The sequence below is a fragment of the Haplochromis burtoni genome, unplaced genomic scaffold (assembly GCF_018398535.1).
Source record: "Haplochromis burtoni strain Fernald_Lab_line unplaced genomic scaffold, NCSU_Asbu1 Contig_175, whole genome shotgun sequence".
In the NCBI taxonomy this organism is placed as follows: domain Eukaryota; kingdom Metazoa; phylum Chordata; class Actinopteri; order Cichliformes; family Cichlidae; genus Haplochromis; species Haplochromis burtoni.
This window is the reverse complement of record NW_024582536.1, coordinates 69067-85182: the sequence shown is the minus strand read 5'-3', so window position 1 is coordinate 85182 and position 16116 is coordinate 69067. Positions and strand designations below refer to the sequence as shown.

Here is a 16116-nt window from a genome sequence, read left to right as displayed (position 1 = left end):
ACAAAAACTAGTCTAACCCAGTACAAGATAAAATAATGAGTAATTTGGTAGTCAATTTGGCACCTTTTAAAAGGTTTGTATTTGTTTTATTATATTAAGGTAAAACAAAAAATGCCATCAGAGGTTAAAGACTATTTTAATAAGCCACAAACGATAGCAGTACAATGTTATTCTTCTCATACTCATTTATCAGCTTGTGTTTGACTTTGCTCTCTCAGTCAGTTATCTCTCCAGACGTCTCCGCTCCAGACAATAGCAAGTAAGCATGAAAACATGACTGTTAATTTGACTTTCAAACTTACAGTGTAAACACTGCTGTTACATTTGCACCAAAATCTTAAACAACAATCTGAGCTGGTCTGAAGCAGATTCTAACTGTTTTAATTGACAGAGATGTTCTGTCAGTTACCAGTCACTCCATTAGCTGACATCTTTTTGCAAGGATTAACAGCCTGAATAAAGACACTGGAAATAAAGACTTTTGCAAGGACAGGACATCCAGCAAAACCTCAGCAGTGAAGGTGGATGTTGGGGTGGATGGTCACAGCACCCTCTGGTGGCTCAGACTAATAATACAGTACTCTGTGAATAGACGTTAACAGCAGAGAGCCCACGTCTTAAAAAACCCCCACTAGCTTAATGTTTGACTAATTATATCAGCTAGATCCTGCTTTTCCCTCCAATGTTAGTTATCAGCAAACATTATTATTATTATGCCTCCTTTTATTCTATTTGAGGGAATTAATCGTTTTAGCTGGCAGGGCTTTAATTGGAACAAAATGATTTGTCCCTCTTACACAAGCAATGAGTGTGTTTAAGATCAAATCTAAGATCTCAGAGACAACGTTTAAGATCTCTGCTGCTGATCTGCAGGTTGCGTTTTACATATTATATCTCTATTAAAGGTACCTATTGTGTTTTTCTCATGTTCTTTCAGATATGTACTGCTACACTGGCGGATGCTCGTGCCTAAACATGGCCAAATTTTCAAATGATGATGTTAGTCATGTGAAAGTAATCCCAATCAGCCAAAAGTTCAGCCTGATCTAAATACTCTGTCAGTTTTATTTTTAATCTTCACTCTGCACGATGACAGGATAGCTCTGATATGATCATCTCAGGTGCACAGCTCTGGCTGTGACCACAGGAGCTGCACCCACCTGTGGTTCAAACCTTATGTTTGCCACTCATGGCACTCGGAAGAAAGCTTGTTGGTTAATAGCTAACCTGATGTATCAGGGAATAGGTTAAAGAGGACACCATGTATGTAAATCAGCCACACCAATGTGGAGATGAGAACAGTCTGTACATTCCTTTAGATTTTGAACTATAACATCATAATGCATTACATTAAACAGTGACTTCAGAAGTAGTGTTTTAGTCGAAGCTATCTGACATTTTGAGCTTTATTAGGTAAGTAAATTATCAGCCTAAAAACTGCACAAATTAAGATGTATGAGCTCCACCTTTATGCCATTCAAATAACAGTTCACATGGTTAGCTACACAGTAACATCCCCATTAGTCAATTCTGGAGATCTATTGTCAAGCATGTTCAAAGCAAAGCATTGCCTGTTCATTTGGTTGCATTATGATGGTAAGCAGTCCCAGAACTCATGGCAGATACACTGGCAGAACCCATAGACCATGATCACGATGAGGCTGGCAGGAACCAGGCTCACCAGAAGCACCCCAAGTGTTGTCCTCTGCATTATGAGCAGGTAAACCCCCATAGGCAGGGAGCTAAAGTACAAGAGCCCCAGGACCCATACCAATGCCCGGGCTGAAGTCTGGCACAGAAGGGCTGCACAGTTCCACACTGTCCACCTCTCTGCGATGGATGCCATAGAGTCCTGACTGGATGAGTGGTAGTCCTGGTTTGACAGGTGAGAGCCATGCATCTGCTGGTAGGGATGGATGTCTTGGGTGGATATGGATGCGGGCGGAGGCTCCATGATAGTAATGACCACAAAATTAGGGGAGCTGCGGATGGTGGAGTAAGGGGTAGAGGAAGATGTGGAGGAGGAAGTAGATATCACAGGTGAATTGCTGCTCATCAGTGAGCTCAGGCGCATGGGGCTTAGGAGCAGCTCCGTAGTTGCCTCCTGGTGGAACTGCCGGTTTCTCTGATTCCTGTTTTGGAGGGCCAGTGTTGCCACCAGGTTGCAGTCATCTGGCAGGTTGCTCACAGCATCTCCTGGCAGTCTAGTGAGATAGCGACAAAACGGACACACCAAGGCATTGGGAGGCGACTCACCCAAATCCAGGATCTTAATGAGACATTTGGAGCAGAGACGGTGGCAGCACTCAAGCACCTTAGGCCTTCGACTCCCCAGGTTGTAGGCGCAGTAGCAGATCTTACACTCCATCTCTTCAGTGCCCAGCATGTCCACAAAGCTAGAACCTCCAACACCACCACCACTATCCTCGGGGTTTTGCATCTCTAGCATCATCCTGTGCTCAAACTTTATCCAACTCTAAGATCAAACGCAAAATCCAACCAAAAGCTCAAGTCCAAGCTCAGCACCGGTACTTTTCCCATAGATGGAGACACTGATGAAGGTCCTCTTCACTGAAGATCTAGGCTTCATTGCAGCTGTCTCCTAAAATGTGTGTGTGTGTGTTTCAATGTGAAGCGAGAAGAGAGACATGTGAGAAGGTGAAGCCCCTCGCAGGATTTGGCCTCTGACGGTTGCTTGGCTCCAAGCAGTTGGGTTGACCGTGCTTCATTTGGAGTAAAAAGCCTTTCATGAGCCGCACAAAAAAGGGGGGAGAAGGGTGAGAGAGACACTGAGAGAAAGACCTAAAGAGAGAGAGAGAGTGAGAGACAGAGAGAGGGAGGGAGACACATAACTGTTAACACAGCAAACAGAGGCGAAAGGACAACAAAGCAGAGCCTGTACAAACCAGAGCTGGAATTTTCGAGTCTGATCTTTTGTTGCTCCATGAAATTCAGCCCAATTAGTGACTGATGCACGCACACACACACACACACACACACACACACACACACACACACACACACACACACACACACACACTACTGTATTCATGACTTCCGTGACTTACCTTCATTTCCTGAACACTTGCTGTAGACTTAACCATTAGTTGCCTACACACATGCCAACCTGAAATCATGTCCTCACCTTTAATAATTTACGTAGCATGGATTACATTTTTGTCTCTGGGAGGAAGACACACCCTCATAATGTGGCATTGTAAACACGCAGCATGGATAAAACCCAGGTAACACACACAAACAGACAACAACTGCAGCTCCCTGTTAATGGTATGCAAAAATAAGTGTGCATGAAAAGTTGAATGAGTTTCTATATAAATAACTTTATGTGTGGTGTACAACACTTTGGTCAGCCATAATGCTATATAAATAAACTATGGTATGTTATGAACCATCCGGGAGGGGCTCAGAGTAAGGTTCGCCTCCTGGGTGAGGTGTAGACCCAGGACACGCTGGAGAGATTATATCTCTCGGCTGGCCTGGGAACGCCTTGGTGTTCCCCCGGATAAGCTGGAGGAGGTGGCTGGGGAGAGGGAGGTCTGGGCTTCTCTGCTTAGGCTGCTGCCCCCGCGACCCGACCCCGGATAAAGCGGATGAAGATGGATGGATGTATGTTATGGTGTGTGTGTTTGTGAGCATGTGTGTAAATATGCAAAATTATGTGCCCACGTAAAAACAGAAATGTGTTTTCTCATCCATCCCTACAGAAATGCCTGGTTCTTCTAAATCCACGGTGATAATTCTAAACAGGTAAATAACTTCTATCTTTATGAGTGTCGCCATGTGTATAATGACACTCCTGTCTCAGAAACAAAGATCCTGTGGAGGTGGGGGTGGATGATGGGGTCAGCAACATTACAAGTCTGTTTCACAGCTAGTAGTCGACATGGTTTTATCTTTTTTTAAACAATCTTTCACAATCCTTCTAGCGCTACCTAAATCTACCCACATCTGAGTCAAATTCATATGTAATACCATGCATAATGTTACAAAATGAGAACCTGTGTTTTTATTTAGTATTTCCTGTATTAGTGTCCATTTATCAGGTTAGATGGGTGCAGATGGTTGTTTCAGCTAACGTTTCTGCATGAAATCTTATGGATTATCTTTTTATTTGTAAGAATGCTGCTGTTTTCTGAAACAGTTAGCTAGTAACGCACAAAATCAGCCATTTGGGTTCCATCGTGGTTACAGCAAATTTAAATCCCACGATCCAGTTTTCATTAGCTGAAATTCACAGTCAACAGTTTGAAACAACAAAGAAAAGAGAAATGTCTTACCATGAAAGACACCTATGATTTCAGACCAGGCCTGCTGATGCAAATATGTGTCAGAATTGGTGAACTGGTGTGGACTGAAGGAGTGGACCCAGCAGTGGAAAGTGGAGCAGGTCCATGTTGGAGATCCTGGTTTGGCAGTGAGCTCTGATCTTGATTTATGGCCAGAACAGCACAGGCAGCAGAGCAAAATGGGTCAACGTCTCTTTGTAGATGTGAGCTTTCCTTGTTAAGATGGGCTCATTCCGTCGAGTGTGGCAGGTAGCCCAGTCTGCCATCTCTCACGCAGTGTCATTTAGCTGTTGTTCTGTTTGCCACCTTAATTACGAAACTAAGAAAACTAATGATAAGTGCCCAATAAAAGTCACAATCGTCTCACACAGTAATTTCAAAGACTAAACTGGTTTTGTGGTTTCAGGGCTGGATTTACCCTGAAATGGCAAACTGGCACATGCAAAGGGAAACGTTTGTCACAAAGATTATGGAAACTTTGATATTGGTCATTATAATAAGCACAGTACTGTGCAAAAGTCTTGAACCAAGTCATGTGTCAGGTCTTTGCTGGATTTCTTTCCTTTTTTTTAAGGAAATTACTTTGCGATACTTTTTCTGCAGAATCAGCTGAAGAAACAAATCATATGGTTCTGCAACAAGCGGATGGTACAAAGCTTGGTGTCTGAAGCTTATTGTCACCCCCTGAGTTAGATGGATTTTTTTTGTAAGTTCAGTTTGCAAACAAACAAAAAGATGCATTTTTTTGAAAATTGTCAGGTACAAGGATGCTGGAAGGAATGAAAAAGGAACCAGTGTAAAAAACAAAACAACCTGCTCTGTAGCTTTTGACAGCTCTGAAGCGCTTGCAACATTTTGTACCTCAATGTTAAAATATAATATGTTTTTTTTTGTTTTGTTTTTTCTTTTACTTAAAGTTGCGTCCATCTCACCTCTGGGTCCACAGCAGCTTAGAATCTCAGCTAGCCAAACATGATTGTTGATCTGTGGGAGGAAACTCAAACACAGGCTTTCCAGTAACAATAACATGAATCACTTGTAGTGACATTTATCTTATTTCTGTACTGTTTTATTGCACAGTTCATAGAAGTTCATTTTAAAGCTCAACCAAGTGATTTTTTTTACCACTAGTGGGCAGAAAAACAAACATGAGCCACCAAGCTGTTCAAGCTAATTTCTTAGAAACCAGGCATGTTTAAAGTTTGGGCATAAACAGATCTGTTCATAGTATGGGTCTCTGATGAATGCAAGTTAAATATTGACTTTCTGTTTCTCTTTCAGGATGGGTGGAGGCCAGCATCAAGCAGCTATTCTTCAGTCTTTTAACTTTGGCAGCTGAGAAACATCTGATTCGATTTTATTTAGTGCAGTTAACGTAGGTGTAGTTACATGTGCAGTATATAGTAGTAATTCCGTCATTTACACACAAAGGCTATATAATGATAACAATAAAACACAAACAAAAGATGTTACACTTCAATAAATGTACACACACGAACACACACACCTGACGTCACCAACCTGAACGACAACAACACAAGAGGCAGGAATTGAAGCGTGCAGCTGATTTAAGTTGAGACAATTATACAGGAAGCATGATGATTGTGTCTTTCAAAATAAAGGCAGAAAAAATAAGACAAAAAGAAATGCAAATAATTTTAATGATTGCTTAATTACAACTATAAGAAGCTAGAACCTAGGTTTCAAATATAAAGTTACCACACTTTGGTTAGAATAAGAAAAATTAATACAAATGATAGAAAATTGTTGTACATTTAATTTCTTTCTTTTAATTTCACCCCTTGCACGCACTGTTCCAGAGCAGCACTACTTTTACTCAAACACAGCACTTAAGCACACTTTTGAGTTACGTATATTTTCATTTTATTTTCTTTAAAAAATAACTTTCATGCTACTTATTAATTGGTTATCATATGTTTTGTTACTGCATTTGTTTCACTTATGTATCTTTGCTCTGTGAATAATAATGTAAACTATATATTCCTGAGATAAAAAGTAATTTAATAAGTCTGTATGATTTAAACGCATTAGTTTTAATTGCAAAAAGAACATTTAGACTATTTTCAAAAAGTGAACGCGTTATGAGACACTTATTTTGAAACCTCAGAATCGGAAATAGCTCAGTAAAGTCTCCGCTTTGCTTAACACCCATCTCTGCTGAAGGAGCGGAGGGGCAGAGCGGAGGGACCCCGGTCGTTTTTCAATGCTGGGGAGCCGGGAAGCAGGACCCGCCGGAGGTGGGCAGGTGGCCGCGGCCAGCGGACCGCCAAGCCGGGATCAGGAGACCCTTCCCGGCCGCGCAGGGTGTCGCCTCACCGGCCTGGTCAGCTGGAGGCGGAGACCATGCAGGACTTCAGCCCTGTTTGCTGCAGCCAACGCGATGTTCGGGTAGGCATCATGACGCAGGGATATCTCACAGCACTGAGCTCCTGTTAATAAAAATAAATAATAATAATAATTATTATGACTTTAAGTTAAATATTAAATATACTGTTAAAAAATCATGACATCCTAGTAATTCCACATTAAAGGCGTAATTATTTCAACTTTAGTCCTTTCTTTCTATTATATCTTTTAAATCATTTGACGTTGTTACTTTTAAATTCATCTATACTTCACACACTAATAATAATAATGATGATCTTTAAAAAGGGGTTGTAAATACTCAGCTGCCACTGTTTTCTGTATTTTTCTGTATGTTTCTTATATTTTTCTGTATGTTTCTTATATTTTTCTATATGTAATGTCTGTATCAGGGACATTGTCAAAACAAACCGCTACCACCATGAGCAAAAAAACAAACAAATCACAATAATTTGGGACTTCATGAGACAAAATTCGTCAAGTTTATGTTTGTTTGTCTGTTTAAACAAATTTCACTTTTCTCATTCTGTTACAATATATTGTTTGAAATGTATTTTATGGCCTAAAAATAAGAGTTACATTTATAATTAGTCAACAGTAAAAGCACTTAAAAAACATTTAAAACCCCAAATAGTGTTCATTTAATTTTGTTTGTATTAGTATTTTTATATATTCCAGCATTGCTATATCACTGCTGCAGTGGTTAATGTACTGAAAGAGGAAAAGCATAGATTGCTGTTATAAAGTCTTCGTTACACAGATCTGTTATAATTCTGCATCCTGACTTTTTGAGTAAGGAAAGCAGAAAAGCTCAAAATTCTGACACAGGGTCATTTTTTCATTATAGCAAAAGAATATGAGAATATTTTAGCTCCACAATAGATGGTGAGGTTTTTTTTTTACATCCACGGATGTAAAATTATGTATCCAAAATCAAAATATAAAGCTTTATCATCTTGTATAAACAGCTCCACAAAAATAAACATCGATCTGCTAAAACCTCCACAGAGTTAAACTGTGGAGTGCATCACAACAACCTGAGTGAGCTGCTGTGAGTGAAACTTTTGTTCTGTTTCCCTGCAGGTTTGTGGCCTTTGACTCGTTTCGGGCCTACACCCTCCTGGCTTTCCTCCTGGCCCTGCTGGTCATCACGGTCACCACCCGAGATGTAATTCGGTCCAGATCCGCAGGTAACCCCCAAATGATCAGTCGATTAAAGAGAAGAATAACTAGTAAGGAACTGCCTTGCCTTAATCTCATAACTCTGGATCTTCAGTCATAACTGCCCCGAAACCCATTTAAATACAAATACTGACACCGATAAAAGACCAACTGACACTAAAGTGTTTGTCAAAGTGCACAAGGTGTGTAAAGGTGCTTTACAAAAAGTTGCTTGAAATCAGTTTAAACACTTTTGAGTGATGACTTTGTGTCCCAGGAGTCTGTGTATTGTGTGACAGAGACATCAAGTGATGCTGAAGTAGGGCCAGGCTGTAGTCTTGTGTAATGTCACTGTGAACCAAAAGCTGGTGCAGGCTGCAGCGTTGCATCCAGTGTTTGAGAAAATGGACAGATTATTGTCAGGACCACTTTTGCTGTAGATGTAGTAATAGCATTATAATGTATGCGGGGCGTTTGTGGGAGTAATCAACCCCTGGTAATTAAAAAGACGACAGACACTCAGATTAGAAGATGTAAAAAAATAAATACCCTAAATATAGAAAAGAATGAATGATCTATTACAACCAAAACTGTAAAGGTGGAACCCAAGTACAGAGATCTTAATAGTGTGTAAAGGAGGTTGAAGCTGGTTTTAGTGGGATAAGCAGACTGGCGGGCAGCTGGGTGATGTTCCTGAAGAAGAAAAAATGGAGAAAGCTTTGTGATAAGAAACATTAGAGCAGATTTACTACAAGCAAGTTCTAATTTGGTGTTCAAAGTGCTATTACTGAGGTAGAAACTGCATTGTGGCGAGGAATGGTTGGAGAAAACGTTAACACAGTGGATGGAAGGCAGATGAACAGGTTGGGTGGGGCTGATTGTTGGCAGGTGTGCAGGATGAGCAGAGCTGGGAGCCAGGAATAAGGGAGACCTCGCCCACACCCATCCACAACAAAAACACAGACAGACAGACAAACAAAGGGGGGAGGCACCAAACAAATACAAGACAGAGAAAAAAGGAAGCACCAGGGAGTGTTTAAGGGGAGGATTGTGATGTGGCTGTAGCACAAACCCTATAAACTAACAGAGCTGTTGACAAGGATATAAAACATTTACAAAAAGACGCATCGAATGAACGAAGAGCTCAGATTTTAAAAAGGCTTTTATATATTATTTAGATGTATTTGATATTTATGAGAAAGCGTAATGGATATATGGGATGTGGATACTGTCTGTGGTTTTGAAATTATTGGTAAATGTTTGGTCTATTATGTTGAAATGTCAACAGCATTTTTATTACTATAATTTATTTATTGGTGATTTCTTTATTTATATTTATATTTCAGGGACTGCGGACGAAAAATAGCTAACAGCTAAATCTGATACAGTGGATCTTTTTTATTAGTAGATAAATGTTTTTTCCATCCCTGACAAATGAAGAGGAAAATTAAAATGAAATAAATAAGCCGTTCAGCTTAAACCCAAGATGTTCCCTCACCAGAGTTATAAATGGCTGCTTTGAAACCAACCAAATCTATTTGGTTCGGATGTTTACGTGATTTCAGCTTCATCCTGGCTTATTAGCCCGATGAGTGAGGATGAGGCATCATCTTTCATGGCGGATGGTGACTCATCAGCCTGACTGTTGCTCACAATTACACTTTGAACACATTGGACTCCTGATGTCAGCAGTTATTTAAGTTTAATGTTATCAGTATAGTTTTCTCTTTGTAGAAAACTTTCATTATCATCACCTAACACTTCTATTAAAGAAAACTGTTTTTGCATACTTCACGTCATTAAGTATAATTTCATAACATCACCGTAATCATTAGCACTATAACAATGGTAAATGGCCTGCATTTGTATAGCGCTTTACTCAGTCCCTAAGGACCCCAAAGCGCTTTACACTACATTCAGTCATTCTCCCACTGTTGATGGCAAGCTACATTGTAGCCACAGCTGCCCTGGGGCGCACTGACAGGACACTGGCGCCACCGGGCGCTCAGTAGGCAAACATGGGGTTAGATCTTGCACAAGGATTTTCGGCATGCAGCCAGGATCGAACCACCGACCTTCTGATTAGTGGCTGACCTGCTCTGCCACCTGAGCTACAGCCACCACATAGAAAAAAAGATTATATCTAATTAACCTGTGGTTGGAAACATGAAAAGGGTCTTTGTTAAGCATTTATTTCATCTACAAATTATGTTTCTTTTAACATTATTTTATTACATGGTTGTTATATTACATTTAGAGCCCAATCATAGCCTGTGGTAACTACATTACAGTTTGCTCCAGCCATTTTATCATTGTTTCCATCCATTCATTTTCTACTACCTATCCGGGTTTAGGGGATATTCTTACCGTCACCACCAACAGCTCGATAGGTGAGGGCAGGAATGTAGATCATCCAATAAATCAATAGCTAAGCCTTCAGGCTCAGCTCTCTCTTTGCCACAGTTTCTGCAGTGGGTGTGAGCGCGTGAGTGCTGATGAATAACACATCTGTGGTTCTTTTTCACAGGAGCCCAGCTTTGGCACAGCATGACAACAAGGTAAGACACTTAAGTGCAGGTGATTGTGATGTGCAGGTTTGTTAATAATGTGTGTTTGGTGAACATTACAATGGGAGTGTTTGGATTTTAAAACATATCAGAGAGGCAGAGCTGCTCTGAAGGAAGAAATCTTCATATTGGTGAAGATGCTATTGCGGCATTCATTGTTTCCTGAACCTGAAGGCATCCATAGGACAGTGAAGTTAATTTAAACAAAGAAATCAAGAACAAACATGTCTGCATCAAGCTTCTGCTCAAACCACATCTGATCTTACATGCTGATTTAAATTATGTCTGACACAACTTGTTTTTCACAAATTGAAAGGTGAAGAGGATCTTGGCTGAAAAACAAAAAGTTGGTCAGCTTAAATTGTTGATATCACACGAAGGAAAGTTTAATTGGATGTTTGTGACTCCTGAAATCAAGTTGATGTAATCAGCTTCAGTAATCAGACGTCTTACTCTGTTGTTCAACTGAAGAAAGAATCGTCTCGCAGCAGTGTGGTGGCGTTACACAGTGTTGCTTCATGAATCACCTCTAGCTATGATCTCTTTTTGAGTTTGGACATATGCACAATATTATGCCAGAGACTGAGGTTTAATTAAAACTGAACCTGTAATGCTTTTAGCACCAAGAGATAAATAAAGTCCCAAAATCCAAAACATTTACCGAACAGAGCCAGGAAATATAAATACCAGGGATAATTAGGAATGTAATTCTCTGGGAACACAGAGCAACGAGACATAACAATGTAGGCGATGTGACAAAGGACAAAGGGACGACTGAGACAGTACAGACAGGTAACGAGGGAAATGAAAAAAGGTGGAGAACACAGTTGAAGAAAACATAACAAGACAGAGGGAACACAGAGAACAACGAATACCAAAATAAAACAGGAAGTAATAGAATGGGGAAACAAGATTGTTATTGTCTTTCTTTGTCTCGTGACAAGTTAAAGAGGTTAGACTGGAACAGAATAGGGAACAAAAGGGAACTAAATACAACTGAAAAGTTGTAAATACAACTGAAAATATTGAAAATTAAACCACAGAGAACCCTGTCGAAGTAGAACATAAACAAGACTTATAAACATAAGTGAATAAAAACTCTATCAATATTAAACTAGACACTCACTAATATTACAAAAAAAAATAGGAAACAAAGCTCATAGTGGATCTCAAAAACAAAAATTCAATTCACTTTTATTCATATGGTGTTAATTTACAACAAACGCCTCGAGGTGCATTATTCTGTAATATTAGAAAGAATCCCCAAATGTCACATGACTCCCAATGAGACAAGCACTTGGCAATGGTGGGAAGGAAAACTTAATTTTAAGAGGAAGAAACCTGGTTGTGGAATCATCAGTTCACAAGAAATTCAAAACTCAGGGACCACGACAAATATATCCTTCATTAAAACTACATGAGCCCATTGCTCTGTTTTCTTAAAACCTGAATATGGTGGTGTGTTGCTGACTATTTGCAGCAGATTAAGCCAAGTAATACAACACAAACACAAACAATCTTTTAGGGAAATGATTTCAGCCTCTGGGGTGTGAAGGAGTTAAAGCCTGCAGTCACAGTTACAGAAATGTCACACCAGCCCTTTCTGCTAATTTGTGTTTGCTGCTGTCACACGTTCCTGTGCAAATATCATGCACTAATCAGTAACCAGGATACAAGTGTTTATCATGTATACAGGAACCTGTAGCAGCAGGTTTCTCTGCAGACGTAATTTCCTGGATATAACCAGGATAAACCTCATAAGCAGAATGACCATGTAAACACACTCCAGGAACTCAGTTATTTTTTACAAATACAAAATCACACAGGAGCTTTGGGCTGACGATGCATTATTCTATACTGCTACTCATTAAATGTTTCAGCATGTTTCAGTAATTATTCGTAGGTTGTATTTGAAAAATTGAGTTGTGTTGAGAAGCTTCAAGCTGAGTGTTCACTGTCAACATCCCAGCCTTTTCAGACCAGCCCTCAGTGGCTCTGATTGTGAAATACTCATAACTTCATTAGTCACCTCATCATGAATGGAGATTTAAGACATCCATGCTTCATATACTGAAACCTAGAAAAAGTCTGTGTGACCACAAAGGACAAGGTGGCGTTTTGATATAGATGAAGTTTCTTTTACCATTTCAGTCATTTTATTTCACATATTAGATGGGTTGCTGTAGTAGATCTTTACCAAAACACTTAAAATCATCCAGCTTTTGCAGAATTTGAATTTTCATAACTTTTGAGTTGTCTTTCATATTAATCGGCGCCTGGCAGTGATTGAAACCTTCATTCCAAAGGTTTTTAAATTGTTGCCTCTGGTGAGTTACTTCTGCAGCTATCCCTGCTTTCACAGATGCACTGCAGCCTTGACTTTTCTGAATGTCACCGAACAGAGGTCCATGTGACAATGCAAAACTCCAAAACAGTCAGACTGGACACTGGCTGTCCTTCAACTTCCCAGATTGCTACTGCAGCTAATGTTTTGGTGGATTAACGCTAAAAGTTGATCAACTGTGTCCTGCTTCCTGCATCATTCAGTTGTTTGTAGTTTGAAGGTGATTTTTTTCTTAGTTAAAAGGTCAAAGATAAAGGACAAAATCCAAGGAAAGGAACAGTTACAACATCCAAGGTGCATTTAAATAATGAGTTTAAAGACGATTAAGTGCGCTATTAAAGGTGAGCCAAGGCTGAAATTTAAGCTTGTGAAAAAACAAACAAAAAACAGGTTATATAATGTTCTGCTTAAATAACGTCAGATTCTGAGTCAATTTATACCTCTGAAATGCTTCTTATACATGTCTGCATGTGCTGAGGATATTTCAGAGGCATTTGCATTTAAAAATGGTAAAACACGATTTGTCAGAAGCAAAGCAGATGCAAATGTTTTATTTGTTACTCTCTAAAAGCTTCTTGGCGCTCATGGTTTGGATGAGCAGTTCAGCTCTGCCGATGTGCAGTGATTCTAAAACAACTTCTCTGCCTTAAATTTGAGTCATCTCTTGTAAATATACTGGAAGGTTTCCTAACACAGAGTATATAAAGACGTGTAGCTTCTCATACTGTATCATGCATGACTGAGTCCTCTGCGAGAGCCGGGTCTCGTCCTGACTCTCAGCTGCAGCCCTGCAGAGCTGATTGCTCACATATGACTGTCTAATTTAATCCCCCTGCTAATATCTTCTGTGTGTGTCAGACTAAACTGTGTGATTTGTCAAACAGTGAAACCTACAGTTTCACTTCATGCGCGTATCTTGTGATGCATGACTCAAATGCCTACTTAATTAGCAGATTAGTTGATCAACAGAAAGTAAATATATGGAATGAATTTGGTTCTTTTTGAAAGACAGGACATGCAGCTGGAAGGTATCAGATTAAACTGTAATTAACCATTACTATAATCTGTATGTCCTGGGGTATGCCTTTACTATGAACAGAGCTGCATTCACGATCTGAAACCTCCCTCTAACTGCAAGCTTGTGACTGGCTGCTTAGTGTTGATACTTAGATAATCAGAGATGCCTAAACAGATTAATAGCAAGCACGAGCTGATATCATGTCGATGTTGTTCCTGGATCAACAAAGCTAATGTTGGTCCAGGTTGGACATCACAAGTGACCAATGAGATTGTAGTGATGTAATGGTTTTGCCACGTGGAAACAAATTCACACCACACACCAAATGGTAAACCTGAGCCCGTAACCCTGACCGCCCTGTTCTCCAACCCTAACCCTGACCCTCACACCCCATTTTTTGATTTCTTTCCTGAGTGGACACAATGATATGACAACACAATGATGCTCCCAGACTAACATTATTATGTTGATCCAGGAACAACAGCAACATGAGGATGTTAGACCTGATAGTCCGTGTTTGTGCCTTTTCACTTAAAAGATTCTTATTAGAAGCAGGTCACATTTTTTACACATGCATCAAACAGGTGCTGTAAATTACACAGATTTTTAGTTTTTCTCCACCTCATCTTCTTCTTAGTGGATCATCCATCTCACCCAGTCCTTTGCATCCTCTTTTGTCACACCAACAATCTGCTTGTCCTCCTACGCTACACCCATGAATCTTTCTCTATTCTTTTTGTCTGGCATCTTCATTTTAAATCCTTTGTCTAACATTTTCACTGTCCCTACCCTGCACAGGTCCAAACCATCTCAGCCTTGTCTCTCCAACTTTGTCAGTAAAACACCTCAACCTGATATGTCCAAATACCTATTCTTTCTAATGACTCTCAGGGAAAATCCCAGCATCTTTAAACCTGCCAGCTCTGTCTCCAAACCATGCATGACAGCAGGTCTTACTACCATCCTTCCCTTCACGCTTAAAGCTGTCTTTCTGTCACAAATCTCCCTGACACTCATCTCAGTTGGAAGTTTTTAATTTTTAAATTTTTTCAAACTCTGGGGTTGAATCCAGTCTGGGGCCTTTCTGTGTGGTGTTTGTGTTTGCGTGGGTTTTACTGTGGCTCCTCCTCTCACAGTCCAAAGACATGGATGGTGTTAGGTTAATTACGGATTCTGAATTTGCTGTAGGTGTGAGTGTTAGTGTGAATGCTTGTCTGTCTCTCTGTGTGTGTCTCTCTCTCCTGTGATGGAGGCTGAGCTCTTCAAGGCATACCCTGACTCTCGCCTTAAGACAGCATAGTATAAGCTTCACACCCCCATTATCTGATTTAGAGTAGTAGAAGAAACTGGATGGATGACCCCAAAAGGTTCATTCTGTTCATCTGGACGTAGTGTTTTCAGTGGGAGAAAGTGACTTCTATAGTCTCAGCTGACTGCAAGTTTCCCCAACTTTATAAACAGTACATTTGCACAATGACTGAAACTAGAACAATTTCTTGTGAAGTCAGTTTCTTGATCATTAATATGCAAATTTTCATGACCATTTAGGAACAACCACTGATCAAACACCATTGACCAATGGTCATAAGTACCATTCACATTCATAGTGAGGTGTTCTGGACGTGGTGTTTAGAGCTTAAAGGATGGCTTAAGGATGAATGAGATTTTTCTCACATAATTTTCATGAAGAACTAAACAAACAAACTTATTTACAAAACTGTTCAGTTGTTGTGAAGAAATATTTAAAAAAGTGTATCACGTTAAAGTACTATTGACAATAGAGAACTCGGTTATGAGCATGTTTTTTTCCTTCTCTCCTCTCTGTAAGAAAACAAGAATCATTTCTTTACATGATCGTCTTTCCATCCATATCCTTAGTTTTTTATTTCTGCCACTGGATGGAGCCGGAGTACACAATCATAAATTATTCAGTTTGTTTAGGCGAAAGTGTGACTTTACAATTTCTACACATAACTTTAAAGATGAAATATTAATCTAATAGTTATCCCAGTCATCTGTTTGTATTTTTCCATTAAAATCTGACGCCCAAGCTGTTAAACTGTGACCTAAAGTTTTCGGACACAGATTTAAACTGCATTAAAATCTGAAAATAAGGTTCAAAGAAGGTATGTGTTGCTTGTTTCCAAGTCCATAATAATGTTTCTCTATACGACCAGAGTAGCTTTTCATTCGTCACAGTTCAGTATACTCATTTGTATCATATTCTGGGCCTTGGTATAGCCCGTCACAAACAGAACGTTTGAACAGAAGCTGGGTGGGACTTTGGCGTTTTCATACAGAGGGGTGTGTCTGAGATCACCATACTTTCAATAT

General features: G+C 39.8%; 2 protein-coding genes across 2 annotated transcripts in view; one reads left to right on the top strand and one right to left on the bottom strand.

The window, feature by feature from the left end:
• Positions 1 to 119: 119 nt before the first annotated feature.
• Positions 120 to 4465, bottom strand: LOC102294485 (E3 ubiquitin-protein ligase RNF182). Its single transcript, XM_005934070.2, has 2 exons — positions 4299 to 4465; positions 120 to 2802 (listed from the first exon to the last, which is right to left on the bottom strand). The coding sequence occupies exon 2, from the start codon at positions 2450 to 2452 to the stop codon at positions 1589 to 1591; it is 864 nt and encodes a 287-aa protein (XP_005934132.1). The 5' UTR covers positions 2453 to 2802; positions 4299 to 4465; the 3' UTR covers positions 120 to 1588.
• Positions 4466 to 6452: 1987 nt separating this feature from the next.
• retreg1 (reticulophagy regulator 1) overlaps positions 6453 to 16116 on the top strand; it is a gene marked incomplete in the record, with an annotated part of 29860 nt that continues 20196 nt past the window's right edge. The window contains 3 exon segments of the mRNA XM_042225571.1: positions 6453 to 6716; positions 7776 to 7882; positions 10381 to 10411. Coding sequence (XP_042081505.1) covers positions 6532 to 6716; positions 7776 to 7882; positions 10381 to 10411 — 323 coding nt within the window.

Excerpts from the sequence above, each read along its gene's own strand:
- LOC102294485 (XM_005934070.2), bottom strand. The coding sequence starts at position 2,452 with ATGATGCTAGAGATGCAAAACCCCGAGGATAGTGGTGGTGGTGTTGGA.